At 36.7% G+C, this 17,836-nt stretch overlaps 2 protein-coding genes across 2 annotated transcripts; one reads left to right on the forward strand and one right to left on the reverse strand.

Moving 5' to 3' along the window:
- Positions 1 to 217: 217 nt before the first annotated feature.
- cenpl (centromere protein L) lies at positions 218 to 4,214 on the forward strand. The gene is made up of 5 exons (XM_084412707.1): positions 218 to 293; positions 1,247 to 1,406; positions 1,495 to 1,746; positions 2,613 to 3,164; positions 3,262 to 4,214. Exons 1-5 carry the CDS (start codon positions 277 to 279, stop codon positions 3,334 to 3,336), a joined length of 1,056 nt encoding a protein of 351 aa, XP_084268833.1. The 5' UTR covers positions 218 to 276; the 3' UTR covers positions 3,337 to 4,214.
- A 332-nt stretch (positions 4,215 to 4,546) lies between these two features.
- Positions 4,547 to 15,099, reverse strand: klhl20 (kelch-like family member 20). The gene is made up of 12 exons (XM_084412706.1): positions 14,969 to 15,099; positions 13,402 to 13,768; positions 13,048 to 13,254; positions 11,035 to 11,193; positions 9,871 to 9,965; positions 9,119 to 9,234; positions 8,795 to 8,978; positions 8,518 to 8,661; positions 8,298 to 8,431; positions 6,592 to 6,800; positions 6,409 to 6,515; positions 4,547 to 5,954 (listed from the first exon to the last, which is right to left on the reverse strand). The coding sequence occupies exons 1-12, from the start codon at positions 15,061 to 15,063 to the stop codon at positions 5,870 to 5,872; spliced, it is 1,902 nt and encodes a 633-aa protein (XP_084268832.1). The 5' UTR covers positions 15,064 to 15,099; the 3' UTR covers positions 4,547 to 5,869.
- Between the last annotated feature and the right edge of the window lie 2,737 nt (positions 15,100 to 17,836).

The raw sequence follows: 17,836 nt of genomic DNA on the forward strand, positions 1-17,836 counted from the left end.
TCAAACTAGATCTAATCGATTGTAACATGGCAACTAGTTACTTATATTACATTTATGTGCCATGCTTTTACTTTGATCACCGCCAATTACTGATCTTGATAAATATGGTCTGAAGTCAATTAAATGTAGAAATACATGATAACGTTACGTTACCCATTTTACCTCGCTAGCAGCAATCGATTAGTGTTCCTGCGCCCCCCCGTTGCACGATGGGAAAGCGGGATGTTCAAATCCTCTTCCTGATTTTTTTTTTGGCTCGGTGTGTTTTTGTTCATCATGGAGGGGAGAGGCAGGTACGGCGGATTCAAGTTTTAGTTTGTCTTAAAAAGAAATTTGCCACGCAGAATTATTTATTTAAAACACAACACGTTTTAGCATTTCGCTTAATACGATGAAAATTGATCTTGTAGTTAACTTAGCGGTGGAAGCGAACTGCTAATAATAGTCGCGATTGTCTGAACTGTTGTCTTTCGTTTTCTGATCAAGTTGTGTTTGATTAAATGCTTTAAACCTCAAAATGACATTTTAAGTAGGCTATGTTTTGAACGTATAGTTACGACATATAGCCTCGATTTCACAGACAAGGCTTAAGACTAGTCCCAGACTAAAGTGCATGTTTGAGCTGTTTTAACTGAAAGCAACTTGCACTGACATATCTTAAAATATCTCAGTGCCATTATTTTTGCCATACAAGATGCACACCAGTAATGTTTATTTTTTCTAAGGCACGTTTATAAAAGCTGGTTAACGTTAGTTCACCCCAAAATAAAAATGTATCTCATGTCGTTCCAACCCCGTAAGACTTTCGTTCATCTTCGGAACACAAATCAAGCTCTTTTTAATGAAACCTGAGAGCTTTCTGTACATGTTTATAGACAGCTACGCAATTAACACTTCAAAAAGTTCATAAAGAGATTGTAAAGCTAATCCATATGAATTGAGTGATTTAGTCGAAATTCTCTGAAGAGACTCGGTCACTTTATATAATGATGAACGGATTGAATTTAGGCTTTTGTTCACATTTAAACATCGATCAGGGAGCAATAACAGAAGCTCAACCGAACCTGCTTGACGCGTGAGAACAAACCTCTTAACTGAACTAAGGTCCTGACTAATCTTTGTCTGTGAAACCAGCCCATTAACATTTTATTAAATAACACTGAAGGGATTGAACTTTGTATGTCCCATTAGTAGTAGTAGAGTCTGTGTTAATAACCCATTTCTGTTGCATCTTTTACCCATGCAGTGCCGTCGGTACACCTGCCAGCAGACCTGTAACTCGTAGAAGCAAAAGTTATGGACGGAGCTGTGTGGAAGCACCCTCATATTTCTGGCAAACACCAGGACATTTAACAGTCTTGAAGATCCCAACCAGTAGAGGGGCTGCCAAATCACAAATCATCACTGTAAGAGACCATGAAAATGACTCCATCTAAAAATGCTGTTTCTGACATAGAGTAGCTTGAGTGACAAATATCTTTATTCTTTCTACAGAATAAGGTTGACCCTGAACATATTGCTCTTCTGGTGAAAAATGAGTGGAAGCTGTCCTACGTCACTCCTTTGCATTGCTTCAGACATACACAGCTGAAATCATATTCCAAGCATCTCTCAGCCTTCATCGTAGCAGAGAAACAGCAAGGAGTTGCAGTTGAAGTCGGGTTAGAGGCGGGATTTAAGGTCACATTTACTGCAGTTCTTGGACTGGCTGAGACAGATGAGGATGCTGAGACTGTTTTCATTCAGGTAAGTCTAACAGGATAATATTTTGTTGTTGTTTTAAAAAAAAAATGAGTTTTTACCCATAAGTTGTTCCAAACCTGTATACATTCCTTTGTTCTGCTGAACACAAAGGAAGATATTTTGAAGAGAGTTTGTAACCAGGCTACTTTGGGGCACCAATGACCTCCAAAATAGGAAACAAATACTATGGAAGTCAATGGTGCCCCAGAACTTTTGAGTTTCCCACATTCTTCAAAATATCTTCTTTTGTGTTCACCAGAACATAGAAATGTAAACAGGTTTGGAAAAACCTGAGGGTGAGTAAATGACAGAATTTTCATTTTTGACAGTAAAGACATTTTTACTGTCGCAAAAGAGTTCAATTCCAAATAAATGGCATTCTTTTGAACTTCCTATTCATCAAAAAATCCTGGGGGATTGGGGGGGGTGCATTATGGTTTCCATAAAAAATATTAAGCAGCAAAACCATTTTCAACATTAATAACCCAAAAAAAAAAAAATCTTGAACACCAAATCAGCATATAATGACTGCTGAAATTTATCTTTACCATCACGGAAATAAATGACATTTTAGAAAATGTGTAATTCACAATATTACTGATCACTTTTTTTTTTTTAAATCAAATAAATGCATCATTTATGAATACGAGACTTCTTTAAAAACATTAAAACTTCTCACCAACCACAAACTCTTGAACAATAGTGTATAAATACACCGCATTCATAATAATAATAATAATAATTCATTACATTTATATAGCGCTTTTCTCAGCACTCAAAGCGCTTTACATAGAAGGGGGGGATCTCCTCAACCACCACCAATGTGCAGCATCCACTTCATGCTGTTTTTCTTTCTCTTATTCCCTCAGATCCAATCCAAACCGGTGTTTGCCGCAGCAGCAGATGCACCGAAAGTTGTCTGGCGCGGGTGGCTCACGTGCGTCAATGGGGATCTAGAGTACCTGAGGTCGCTGCCTCCAGATTTTGTCAGCTTGCCTTTGTTTTGCACAAGTGGACCGGAGTCTCTTACGACCCTGGTTAAATCCTGGTTCGAGAGGGCTTTTGATTGCAACTTTGGTTCTTTGGCTTTAAACTCCACCACTCTCAATTGGCTGGCTGCTTTGTGGACTGGTTGCCATCCCACCTGCAATATCAGGTATCTGAAACTGGCCTGGAGCCTTCCGACACAGCCACCCCTGGATGTCTCATACACGGTGAATCCACAGGATGCATGGGAGCTGTGGAACAGTATTCACTCAGAGGAGAGTACAGATGACCGGATCGATATTAAAGAGGTCCAGTCTCTCATGAACGGGCTGGAGACTCATTTTTTCAGACACTTCAAGATCTACCTGTCTGCTGGTACGCTTGTAAAAGTATCTACCGCTCTGGGATCAGCACAGCTTGATGGGAAAATCAAGGTAATTACTATGTGTCCTATCTGTTCATTGTATATTTAGCATTTGTTATATCTTATCATTGTTATGATTTTTTAAAAACTATTTTTCTCTTTTTTAGATCGGAAACAGTGACTACATCACCACCTTACTTACCCTCCTGACAGAATGTGCCCTTCTTAAAATGCTAACCTAAAATCTTTCTATTTTAAATTTGTAAATATATTTTTGTTGCTGGTTTTTTTTTTTTTATGACATCTAAACTTTTATATCTTTTAAGGCTTATCGTCTCATATTTATTTTTTGTGCTGTAAAATATGTCTGTTTTCCAGCTTTTAAAATTTAACTTGTTTTTATTCTGCTTTTGAATCCCGGTTTTCTTTCCTAAGAAATTGTTTATCAAGACAAATAACATTTATATCAGTCCATAAGGCTAATATTAATGTGATACAATTCATTTAACACAAATAAATTTGATTGTCAACTTTGTAAATGTATCACTACTATATGTATAGGTGCTTATAAATAGTTCACACAAATGTGTTCATATCTGTAATTAGTATATTGTAACATATGTTGATATTTAATACAAACATTTTGTACCCTTAAAAATATGTAAGTCACTCACTTTGACAGTTGTCATCTTTTAGTAATGAGTTGCGGCTGGCTTGATTTTTGGATGTTTATGTTTTGACAGATTCATGGTTTCTGAAATTATCCTATTAAGTTTTGTTTTCAGTGCCAACAATGTCAGCATCTAACAGTCGAAATGTATAATGTTTTACAAAGTATGTAGGTAGAACTTGCAAGCAGATTTTTTGTTGGAAGGATAGTTGAAAGTTATTTTGGATTTTAAATTTAATTGTTTTTGTTGTTGTATATTACTTTGATTCATCTGCACTCAAGACACATTCTTCATTTAAACATTTACATCAGAAAATGACCTAGGATGTGCATAACAAAATGTTTTTGAATTGAGCAACCTTTTGTCTTACAATAAAGCACAGATCTAAAGTTGAATTTTTTTTATTTATATTTTAACAAATCCCCAATTTGTATGAGGAGAAACACATTTTTGGTTTAAAATGAACACGTTTTACCAATCTAGATTCGAAGAATCTAAACCAGTAGTTCTCAACCTAAAGTTAACTTCAAATTTTTTTAGGCTAATAAGACACTATAAACATGTTAAATATCTAACCTGTAAACAGATCAAGACATATTTTGACATTTATTTTTTAAAGATATTCCTTTTTTAAATGAATTTGTCACTCCTAGTTTCAGAAATAAAAATATTTTAAAACATGCAGCTTTGTCATTACAGCAAAAGTACCAGAGAAAATACCAGAGTCAATAAGGTTGAGAACCACTGATCTAAACCTCATTAAATAGGTTAATCAGTTGTTAATTTCAGAATCGACTGAAAGCATTTTAATATTTTTTTCCTGTTTTATTTCAACTTTTAAAAGTTTTGAAATGTACAGACAGTTGAACATCTTTAAAATTAAATAAGGTAAGATCATGGAAGATATACTTTATGTAACCGTATTTCAACACCAAAATAGAACGCATTACTGTCCTGTGTGAAAATGAGTGTTCGTTAAAAAAAAAATGAAAGGGCAGTTGTACATTTCAAAGAGATTCATCTCATATTCAGTAACAAGTTTAACATGACATTTCTGACCATACGTGCAGGCTGCTAAAACTAGAAACCTGTTTGTTCTGAAATTTCAGAAACCTTTTTTTACCTTAGTCCTCAAACTTGCATAAAACAATACATCAGGGTTTTTCAAATCCGGTCCTTGGAGAGCCACTGCCCTGCAGAGTTGAGTTCCAACCCTAATCAAACACACCTGAACAAGCCAAGGTCAAGGTCTTCAGAGTTACTAGAAAATTGCAGGTAGGGGAGTTCGATCCAACCTCTGCATGACTGGCCCTCCAGGGTTGGATTTGAGGAACCCTGCAATACATCCAACTATATTTTAAAGAGAAAAAAAAATACAGACTTCAATAGAAAAAAAATCTTAGTGGATTAAAGTGCATGGACTGATTCATTGATTCATTCGGTTGTATAAAAGTAAACAAATTGATAATACGTCAAACCTGTTTTTGACAGCTTCAAAAATAACTTCTTTTCTTCTGCAACAGCCTTCGTTAAATTGCAATGTTTCAGGGAGGAACTGCATTTTCAGTACACCAAGGATTGAAACAAAAGATCAACTAATCTGCTTACATCTGGTAAGAATGCAGAAACAGATAATGCTCAGTGTACAACTCATTAAAAAAAACTAAAGTTAAAGAAATCACAGTGCATCCAATTCAGGGAAACACAAGCATCATTCACACCAATCCCCAGTAATGTGTTTCAGGTTACTGTCATTCTTCAATGCAGTCAAACAGACCGACAGACGCCTAGTTCCATCCATAAAAACGAACGCACTGGCTGATGCTTTTTTTCCGGCTGCTGTTTCTCTCTTCAAATCGTTGCCTTTGGCTATGCTCAAGTACAAAAGAGAAACCAAATGTAAAAACAAAATGGAGTGATGCTCTATGGCCGTACAGGTGAGTCTCCTCAGAGCAGCTTCCAGAGATGGTATACCTTTGGTTTGCCATCTCAGTAACTGGAGACAATACTCAGTTTTTAACCAGGATTTCCTCTTGCATGATGCACAATGTCTCTATGAGGAACGAGCTATGGTGAGGCATCTGTGAGATGGATACTGTAGTTGTTACCATATATGTGATTCACAATGAGTCATTTTTATTACACCAACGCCACCTCCCAACCTCCTGTAGTTCATTCCACCATAGAGCCTTAAGGGAGTGGGAAAAAACAATTAGTGACTGGGAAATCACATATGAAGTGATTCAGGTTCAAACATTTAGGGTCTTTATGTTTTTGAATGTCTCTTATGTTCACCAAGGCTGCATTTATTTGATCAAAGATACAGTAACACAGTGATCTTGTGAAATATTATAAAAATGTTCACTACTTTAATATATTTTAAAATGTATTTTATTCCTGTGATGGCAAAGCTGAATTTTCAGCAGCCATTACTCCATTTGTCAATGTCACGTGACCCTTCAGAAATCATTTTAATGAAAAGCTGATACATTTCTTTCAGATCCTTTGATGAATAGAAAGTAAAAAAAATAAACATAATTGTTACTATGACTTGATCAATTTAATGCGTCCTTGTTGAATAAACCTTTTTTTTTTAATCATCTTACTGACTCCAAACTTTTGAACCGTGCTGTGCATATTTACCTCCACGTGTTGGCATCAGGGTCATAGACTTCTATAGTTTTCAGGTATGTGGTACCATCAAAACCTCCAACTGCCATCAACTGGCCATTTACTACTGCTAAACCAACCTAGAACAAAAGAGAGAATTTGTTTGTTGGGCAATTCTTTTATAAAAGGCTGAAACGAGATCAAAGAATCACATACCCCGCTCCTTCTTGACGTCATGGCGACCACAGGGGACCACTGATTGGTTCTGGGATTGTATCGCTCAGCGCTGCTCAGTTCTGTGGTATCGTCTCTGCCGCCCACAGAGTAGATCATGTCCTGGTACACGGCACAGCCCAGGTGTTTCCTACGGGTCCCCATGGGTGCCACCGTATGCCAGCGGTTCTCTTGTGGGTTATACCGCTCCACTGCCAACAAAATAACTGTTAATAAACATTCTGCATTTCCTTTAGAATAACTGAAATTCAGCAATCAGCAGCACTACTGTTCAAATGTTTGGGATCAGTCAGATTCTTTAAATGTTTTTGTAAGTCTCTCATGCTCACCAAGGCGCGCATTTAATTGATGAAATAAATATACAATAAAAACTGTACTTTTGTTCAAAATTATTACATTTTAAAATATAATAAACTAGAAAACAGTTATTTAAAAATGTAATTTATTCTTGTGATGGTAAAGCTGAATTTTCAGCAGCCAGAAACATCTTTTATTATTATCAATGTTGAAATCTCTTTAATATTTTTGTGGAATTCTCTTAAAGATTCCTTCATAAATAGAAAGGAACAGCATTTATTTAAAATAGAAATCCTTTGTAACATTATTAATTACTGTCACCTTTGATCAATTTATTTATTCTTGCTGAATAAAAGCATTGATTTCTTTTATAAAAAAAAAAAAAAAAAAATCATACTCAACCCAAACATTTGAGCAGTTTTTGTATAAAAAAAATGTCAGCACAAAAATACTAGCACTTTATCAATTTGATGCTAAACGGAAAAAATAATAAAATAATGAAATGGTCATAAATGTCAACTTGGGAGGTATTAAAGGGATAGTTCATCCAAAAATGAAAATTCATAATTTACTCACTCTCATGTTCCAAACATGTATGCATTTCTTTCTTCTGTTGAACTTAAAAGAAGATATTTTGAAGAATATGAGTAACCAAACAGTTGATGGGCCCCTTTGACTTCCATAGTGTTTTTTTCCCCAACTGTTTGGTAACCCATATTCTTCAGAATATCTTCTTTTGTGTTCAACAGAAGAAAGAAACTCATAGAGGTTTGGAACAGCTTGAGGGTGAGTAAATTATGACATAATTTCATTTTTGGGTGAACTATCCATTTAAATGTAATTACAGTCATTGATGAACCGGTCTATTACCATGTTAATATTAATCGACCAATATTGACAAAAAAGGGAAAACTACTCACCTCTCAGAATTCATTAATTTGCTACTTATTTTATTAATAACTGTTTAATTATTTGAAAAAACTTGAAACAATTTTTACTTGAGCAATTCTTGAAAATAATAAATATTTATATTCCTATTTGACTTAAAAAGGGACTGTATTCAATAGCTTATTAATTTATCTGTGGTACTGAGAAATTTCAAATTGATTTTATATTCATATCATATTCGGTACTGGTATCGTCTAGACAATTACTGCAACTTTAAACAATAACACATTTACCTGAACTGACAAGTTCAAACTTAGTAATTGTCTTTTATTGGATTGCATCTGATACTGCCAACATGAAACTGTCAAAACCTTCCTCAGCTGCATTTATTCTTAGAAGTACAGAAGACACATCAAATCTTAATTGCATTCATAGCAATATCTGATCACTTTGGTCTGACTCCAATGTCACTGAGTTTTGCCTCTACATCTTCCTGTATTTACCTGTATTTAGTGGGGATGTGCCATCTGAGCCGCCCACTGCGTAAAGAAAACCTCCTAATACGGCTACAGCCACACCCAACCGTCTGGTACTCATTGAGGCAACACGAGTCCACTTATTCTCTTTCGGATCATACCTGAAAAAAAACAAAAAAAAAAAAAGTACATATCTCATTATATCCCCTACCAAAGGAAAATGCAAGCTAATTATTTTAATACTAACCTTTCTACAATGTTGAGACAGGAAACGCCATCCTGACCTCCCACAGCATACAGGTAACCCCCTAATACAGCAACACCCACACTGGTCCTGCAGGTGCTAGTAGGGGCGACATCACTACTCCACTGATTAGTCTTTGGGTCATACCTGACAGAGCCAGCAGAGGGCGGAAATGTAGAGTTCGCATTTATCCATACAAATTTAATTTATTTAATTCTGTGAAGATTTATTCATTAGATTCTAGATAAATGCTGATTCATTTGTATAATTCAAGCAGCACCTTTCCACACTATTGAGATAAGACGAGCCGTCATGTCCGCCAACAGCATACAACAGATCATCCAGAACACTGACACCTACTCCACAGCGCCGTTTGCTCATGGATGCCACCATCCTCCACTCATTGGTCTGGGGGTCGTAGCGCTCAACGCTTGAGATGGCGTCACCACTGCACCAACCTCCCACTGGCAGACAGGACAACAGTCACACAAACAGAACTCGCATCACACGACTGCTTGAGTCAGATGTGGCAGGGGAAAATCTTGATCAAGTGGGATATCAATCAGTGGGATAAGAACTAAGATCTGTTTGCTAAAACACTCACCAGCAAACAGTACTTCTCCACAACGAATAGGCTTTCTGGGCCGGGTTCTAGGTCCCTGCATTAGGGGGCGCTCTTGGGGTAGCAGAAGGTAGTTCTTTGCTTCATCGACCAAGTCCCTATACGGGCAAGAAGTGTTGATAAATATGTGCTGACACAATTTAGAGACTGGAATGGAAATTTTACATTTAAAGTTTTATAGAGAATAAAAAAATATACATATATATTTTAATGGTTCAGACTGATTGCAAACGGCTGTTAGCTCAGTAAAGACATTATATTTTAATAGGAAAGAATTACGTCAAAGTGACCTATAAAACAAACTTTTCAAGGGCCTGAAAAGGTTTTAAATACTATTTATTGAATTAATATAATATATATATTCAGTTTATATAAACCCACACAGTTCAGTTCTCTTTCATGGCTTATTGCGCTTGAATATCAAATACACACACAATTATGTCAAAATAGCTATCGTATTAAGTATTAACATAAGGTTTTCAAAGTTTGTCTTTGAAAAATCTGGTCTCACTACATTAAAAACGTTTTCATAAGAATTAACTGACAAGTAAAGAGACCTATAGCAGTTAAAACCATCACAGTTCATTAAATTATGCTCTTTATTAGATATTGGACTCTGGCAAAAGGGGCATAAAGTCGTACATTTAATCTGTAGTGGCCAGTGTAGATTATATGGTTAATACTACAATAGTACAATTATTGAAGTAATTTATAGCACTGTTGTTCACACGTACCTACACTCCTCATCACTCTTGATCAGAGGATCCGAACCCACTGTCCCAACCAGAAACTTCGGGCTCAAGAGGGGAAGACGCACATGTTGCAGAACCTGTTGCCATGACAAAAACGGATGAGATGTCTCATGAATTATTCGAAGTCTAAATAATAACATAATATACATGTAAAAGAGAAGAATTTGTACACTATGTAACCTTTTTTTGCTCAAAATGAAAAAAAAAAAATTACATAACTCAATACATCATCAATCTTTCTTCCAAATTGTGTTTTTGTCTTACCCTGATTTACTATGGCCTATTATGAGTGTTTATATTATAGACCTAGCGGGATGGTTTTCGCAGGAAATTGCATACATACGTCGCTCGCCTGTGCATGTCTCCTCATATCCATAAATAGAAAAAAGTTGCTCCGGCTACTATGATGCATGTATGGTGTGGGAGTGGCATAGGTTAGCTAAATCTCGAACCTCTGGGGAATCACCTGTTTTTAAAAAAACAGAGGAGAGTCTGCTGGCAAAAAGAATGCGTAAGAGCTCGTAATAAAACCAGAATCTACATTGGCTTGGCCTTTCAGAGATGGCGAGAACTGAGGGATTTGAAATGGCGATGAAGAGATGGTGTTTTTATTACTCAACAGGTAGTAGGGTATTTTATTGACCAGATAAATTGCAATATGTAGCTCTTCTACAGAGTTCATTGTAAAACATTATCTATTGTGAACGGTCATTTCATTGTGGTTGTTGTAGCGCTGTGCTCGAATTTATTTTCAAGGAAGTACCGTGACTATTAAAGGGTATAGATATAGTAACATCTTCAGCTAGTCAGCTTGAGATCCTTTCCATCTAAACTCACTGGTTATATCTCTTAAGCCTAGTAGTAAATGTTTTATGAGCAGTAGGATAATATCTCTTCTCTTTTTTTAGCTATAAAGAAGAGCCATATTCATCCGTAGAGTCACGCAGAGCCGAAGCACAACCAAAACAATGTTCTTCTACAAAATGCGTGCAGTTTTGTTTTTTTAACCGCTAGATATATTGATATATATATATATTTAGATGTATTGATATATACTACATATACAAAACTACTTGAGTTAAATTTTCTTCCAAATTATGTTTACAACAAGCAGTGTCTATAGTGATTCATATGCTTATATCTGACCTGTGGCAGCTGAGGCCTGCGCTCCTGAATGCTGTATTTAACCCAGGCCATTACAGCATTAAACACCTGCTCCTCACTCCGAACATTGAGCTCATCACTGGAGATGATGTCTATCAGCTGGTTGGCTGGCAGCAGCATGAACTCTTCACTCTCCATCACCTAAAAGGTAGAAATTATTAAAAACATGAACAGGCCATGTGACCGGTATCAATTCCTTTCAAGAAGCAGATCATAATTATTTGTAAAAACACATTCACAGTTTCACACATATTATAGTTTATATTTTTCCTGGGAATTTAACCCATAACACCAGCAGTGAATATGACCCTTTTAAACTAAATAAGAAATAAGGAGGGTGTTCATTTGATACCAGCAATGGGTGTTCTTCCCATGAGTCAAAAATAACAGGGTTAAACGGCCATCAGGGAAATCCTAAACTAGTCCATGGCTAAAATTAGTAACAGGGAAGTCACACTTGGCACATACAGGGTTCTTTCTGATCAGTGTAATTTTCAAAGAAATATTAGTATTTTTAGAAACATTTATATTGACTATTTATTTCGATGACTTCTCCAAGCCTGAAAATCAACTTTTTTTCTAAATTGTCTGAAATGTACAGGTTTTCCAGGATTGTGACAATCCTTATGATTACAACCAGAACTACTTCTTGAATCTAGCTTTCTTTTTTAAACAAAACCATGCAAGATCAATGTACAATAAGGCTTCATTACCTTCAGTTCAAACACTAGCTATCATGACCTAACAAGGACAATACTTACAAAACATCAACAGTATGAGGTCGGTAATTTTTTTTTAAATGTTTTAGAAAGAATCCACTAATGCTCGCCAAGGTTGTATTTTTTATCCAAAATACAGCAATATTGTGGGAATTTTTTATTTATTTAAAATAACTAGTGCGGTCAAATTGATTAATCGCAATTAATTCTAACAAAAGTTATATATATATTAAAATATATATGTGTGTGTGTGTGTGTGTGTGTGTGTGTGTGTGTCTAAAAATAACCGTTTTCTATTTTAATATGTTAATATGTATTTTTTTATTAAAGATACTTTGATGAACAATAAGTTTAAATGACCAGCAATTATTTGAAATATATTTTTTGTAATATTATAAATGCACTTTTTATTTTACTACATCTCTTTACATAAATATTATTTTTTCTACTTAAAAACTATAATTTCGTTATTTTACTAACCCAACTAATTACTCATCCGCGCTTTCCAATAGGTTGCATGTAAGGGGGGAAAAAAAGTATCACGATCTTTCTGCCAGTCGGGCTGCAGCAGAGAAGCTGTATACAGCTTTGCAAGAATTGCCGAAAATTCTGTGATGGGCCCACGGAAGAATTCCGTGAAATGAACACGGCCCCTTAAGTTAAGGAAAAGGTCGTGTGTGGGCTTACATTTCCATGACACGCGGGACAACAACGGGACGGCTAGGTTTAGGAAAAGAAGAATGGGACAGTTGGGTTTAGGAAAAAAAGAACAGGACTGTTGTGTTTAGGAAACTTGACACGCGGGACACGATCCCCGGTCTCCTGGGTGAAAGTCCTGTGTTGTTTGACCCATCCACCACACCAACCAACCGGATTTTCAGCCTTTCATACTACTCGCTAACGTAGTCGCTCTAAATGCTACGGAATCGTGCTGACCATCACGAAAAAAAAACTGATAAACATGTCCGTGTACACGAATCAATAGATTAAATTACGTGACCATTTCACGAACTGCCGTGAGACTGGGCTGGTCTGACAGGGTGGGGGGCGTGGCATCACGATGGTGGCTCTCCATCGTGATGTCGGTCAGCCATAGTAAAGTGTTACCTACTTTGTAATTGCATTTATGATTAATAGAGAGAGGACATTTAGACCTGTGCTGCACAACCAAAGACAGCAAAAACAAATGAGAAAAGAAAACAAAAAGACTCAAGTTCAAAGTCATGGTACATTCAGTGTCAACACAATAGAGGGTGTGTGGAGGTCAGCCATTTACCTCCTGAAAGTTATGCTGGGTGAACTTATCAGCAATACGCAGCAGCTCTCTGCAGGAGTGAGTGTCGGCGAAGGCCCTGATGCCTAAGCAGTTGGAGGGGTCAAGTTGGCGTTTGAGGAATTCACAGCAGGCTTCCTGAATCTCTGCCAGCTGCAACAAGCAAGCAGCGGGCAGCAAAGTCTGCACATTTCCCTCCTCCACAGTCACCTGCAGGCCACCACACAATTTACATCAGCTGGTTTAAAGTTTAATATTGAACTTCAATACAAGCACTGGAGCTTAATATAAACATTTACAACAGTTGAACATTTAGTGCAGCTCTAATAATGAACATACAGCAATAGAAATGCATACCTGGGAGGTATAGGCAAAGTCGATGAGCAGCTCCATGGCTCGTTCATCAATATCCCGGATGACAACCTCCGTCTGCCGGCTCTCGGCCAGTTCCCCCGTGAACATGGCTCTGAAATACGGGCTGCAGGCGGACAGGATCACACGGTGTGCATAAATCTTCTTGGCTCCCACCACCAAAACCACATCGCACAGCTCTCGATGCTTGCGGAGCAGGTTTATGACTTCCAAGGTCTGCCGAGGGTGCTTGTCCGAGATGTAGGGCATCCGGGCAGGCTGAGGCACTCCCTCTGGGAGCTTGTTGGGGTCACCCAGGGTGCAACGACTTGTGATATCCATTCCTGTGGTATCGAGGCGTGCACTGGTACCCCTTAGGAACAAATACATTTTTTTTTGTTTATGCTAATTTGATACTCACTGAAAAGCTGTAATAAGTCAATTTAAACAGAAGTATCTGCTAAATGAAAACAAACTATTGTGATGTACATCCAAAAGTAACTGCATCTCAAACAAGAAAAAATATAGCCTAGGGCGGGAATGAATTGGATTGTTGTGGTTTGCTATTGCTGTGATCTCATGTGCTCGCCCTCACGCCAGTAAACACATCATCAGAGAAGAAATGTCATTACAAGGGAGAGGGGAAGTGCTTGGATAAATCATTCAGTTAATAAATACTGCAAAATTCCATAAAAAATACGAATTGTCCATTTTGATTTTATGGTGACTTTAAATACTCCCCTAATTCAGATAAGAAGATGAAAACCCTTACTTAAAAATACATTCAAAGCATGCCAACATGATTGCAAGCACATCTGTGCATGCATGAGCAATCTAAACATTGCACCAAAAATGTTGTTACCTAAAAATTATTATCTAGAGATCAAGCAGTTTGAACTCTATGCAAACAAGTTTGAAAACAGCACGAAAAGCAAATATGACAGCAACACACGCCATAGCATAACTTACATCACAATTTAATTCACTGACTCTATCGGAATGTGATGAACATTCCTTAACAATAAAATATATGAGTAGACGTGTTATATATTGACATTTAACCGCAGTGCTTTCCGTGTAAAACCTATTTAATTAAGTTTAATCATAACACAACTTCTACTCGTGTGAGTTAAATGGTTGAGCTGAATAATTAAATGCTGAATTAAGACAATACAGAAAAATTGAAATGTGACTTCAATCAGGCAAATATATACACAAACTAACTCGATGTTATGGACGTTGGAATTACATTTTTAAAGTACGAAATATTCCTCTCGTGGTGTTGATAATGATAACCAATTTGACAGGGCCCAGAGTATCCCTTATACAAACCTTACGCACTAGCAGATCTCCTTTAGGCAAAACCAAGAAAATAACTGTACAGCTTTAATACACATAACGTCAAAGTTTTGAGTATATCTGTGAGAGAGACTCACTGTTTACACACTGGCTAACGGAGTGTCCCTTAGCTCTAGCTTAGCTTTATCGAAGTGCTGGATTTGTTTTGTTTAGCTTTTCAAAGGTGGCGATACTCATGGTAGGGACTATGGCAAAAGATGCGTAATTCCCTCACCTTATTTGTCCATTTAATCGGTCCAGGTTGAATTTTAAGTCGTCGAGATTTAACCAGATAATATCAAGACAACCGCTCGGTTTACGGGACACCATCCACTTTTATTTTTTTATTTTCCCGAGGACTGAGAGTTTCCTGACAAGACCGGAAATAAGCTTTTTAAAATACAAGTACCCTGTCCCACGACTGCGGTACCAGAAGTGCCAGAAATATTTTTTTAATTAAGAGACAGTTTATTTATTTTTTTACCTTTATAGGGGTATTTGCACCTGTATATTTAAATAATATTTACAAATACTTCAACTGGATAATTTACTTAAAAAATAAAATAAAATAAATCGTAATCTCCTGTTACCAGCCATATCAAAACAGCAAATAAAAAGCTATCTATTGTATATACAGTTACAGTAGATTTTTGATGTAAACAGAGTTTGAGGTTTTGGGAGTTGTTTGGGAATGTTCATCACGTCAATATTTTTGTTAATTGAAATAAAACATAAATATTAGATGAACTTGGCAAACTAACTGAAATAAATATTAATAAATACCATAATAGTATAGAGTAATAATAATAAAATAACACTGCTTCACGTGTAATGTTTTCAGAGCTTGGTTCAGCAAATTTCACTTTATATTAGTTGCACATTCAAGTGTTTGCAGCAAAATCACACTTTTTCTCTTTATGTGGCTATTTGACATACTGTATAAGTGGCCTTTTGGGTAGATTCCCTATAGTTCATTTAAAAAAAATATTTATTCTTTATTTTTATCTACTTGAATAAGCTAAATAATTTTACACCTAGTCACACAAATGACACTGATGTCAATGCAAAATCACATTTCAAGACCAGTTTTATTCTATAGCTCAATTTTATGTTGGTTCAACTCAATTAATTGTCCTTAAATGTTAAGTTAACATAACTTGCAATTACTTAGTATATTCTATTGTGTTAGAATGTTGAGTGCAATCATATATTTAAGTACATATAACAAAGGGTTTCTTTTATAACTAAATATAACTAAAATTGGTCCAAGTTGGCTTTACTTAAAAAGTGTGTTGTAAAAATTGTGCATTTATAATTTAAGTAAATTCAACATAATTTTGTTCAGTGCAGTTATTTTTGTTGCTAAAATTACTTTTGAAATTCCTGTTTGTTGCTGTGTTAAAGGACAAATATACATTTAAATCTGAAACATCTTTTAAACTGTGTTATGGCATTGTAAGATCATGGGTTGTTTTTTGTTTTCAACTTGCACTTGATGTTTGCCTTTTAAGAATATGCTACACTTTGTTTGTGTCTGTCTGTCTTTAAGGTGTGTAGAAAGATATTCAGGCAAGACTCAAATAAGCTTACATTCTTCCAGTTTATTGGAATGTTTTCAGACAGGTTTACAAGTCTCTCTCTCTCTCTCTCTCTCTCTCTCTCTCTCTCTCTCTCTCTCTCTCTCTCTCTCTCTCTCTCTCTCTCTTACACACACACTCGCTCGACTTCTCCCCGCCCTTCGCTTCTCTCTCCTGCAGTCTCTCTCTTTCTCTCCCCGTTTCTGTTCAGTGGCATGTTTTATTATACTCTTTTGTAGTGTGTTTTACTTTGTGCATTGGTGGCCCCCAAGTTGAACCATAGGAGGCAGTGCTTTGGAGCCTGATGTGGGGGGAAACAACACCACTAATAGAGGTAAACAAGACCTTCTCAATAGACACTGCATTAATCAGCCTGAACTCTGCAAATGCCATAAGTGAACAGAAGAGATGTTACTATGCCTGAATTTCATAAGACAATCAAACAATCAATCAAAACATTGTATGATGAAAATGTGTTATTACAGTCATGAGAGTTTTATAATACATGAATTTTCTGCAATATTTATGTTTATAAAACAAATAGAGTTCATAATATATATTTTTATAATACAATAAAATGTGATTCATTTGAATCTTCATATTGCAAAATAAGTTTAATTAATATTTTCACTTTTACCTGAAGGGCCTTTCAACTGCTGGAAAAAAAAAAAAAAAAGAGAGAGAGAGAAGTATTTCAAATATTGTCTCATACAGTTGTGAAAGTTTTCTGAAATGTTTTCCACAAATCATAATTTAAGACTAAGCAAAAAGGATCCTCCCCTTCCCCAAATATCCAGACTTTGCAGTGCTGCCTGGATTTCAGTTCTGAGGTGTGAGGAAGGCAGAAGAGACCAGGAATAGTGTGCAATGCAGGTGGATCCCAGCATCAAATAGCCAACGAAACATCTCATAGCAATGACATCACTTCTGCTTTTGTCCTGGCTTCTTTGACTTACAACCATACACATAAAACATGTGTCATTCTACATAGGCAAAACACTGGACGTCAAGCACATCAGAAAAAGAGCTCTCGGCTACTCTGAGATTGATATCACAAGGTCTGTTTCTCCAAAAAATGTGTGTCCCCCTCCTTTCCCCCCCTCCTGGGAAAACAGCGACAACAAATTAGCCTTCTTTTATGTCAGAGCCTAAGGACGACACTTGGACAGCCCTGAGATTGTCCGCCCGAGTTCCCATGAACCTCACTAACCTTCTCTTTCAGTGCAGAAGGAAGCGGCCATTGTACCAGCACCTGTTTCTGTGGAAATTGGTGAAATGATGGCTTTGTTAGGCATTGCCCAGGCAACCAGGAGAAAAGAGCATGAGGGTGAGCGGGAGGAGGAGGTGGGGCAGCTGAGGTTTGGGTGGGGGGGAGGGGCCACTGGACCTGGAGGGCCCACTCTTGAGAGGACGTAAGGGCTGAGTTATAATTGGGCAAAGGACTTATTCTTACCAGGTTGTTCCACTATATGCTATAGCTAAGTTACAATACGTGGCGAATTCAAGATATCAAAGAAATAAGACAT

This window comes from Rutilus rutilus (assembly GCF_951802725.1).
Source record: "Rutilus rutilus genome assembly, chromosome: 6".
Taxonomy (NCBI): domain Eukaryota; kingdom Metazoa; phylum Chordata; class Actinopteri; order Cypriniformes; family Leuciscidae; genus Rutilus; species Rutilus rutilus.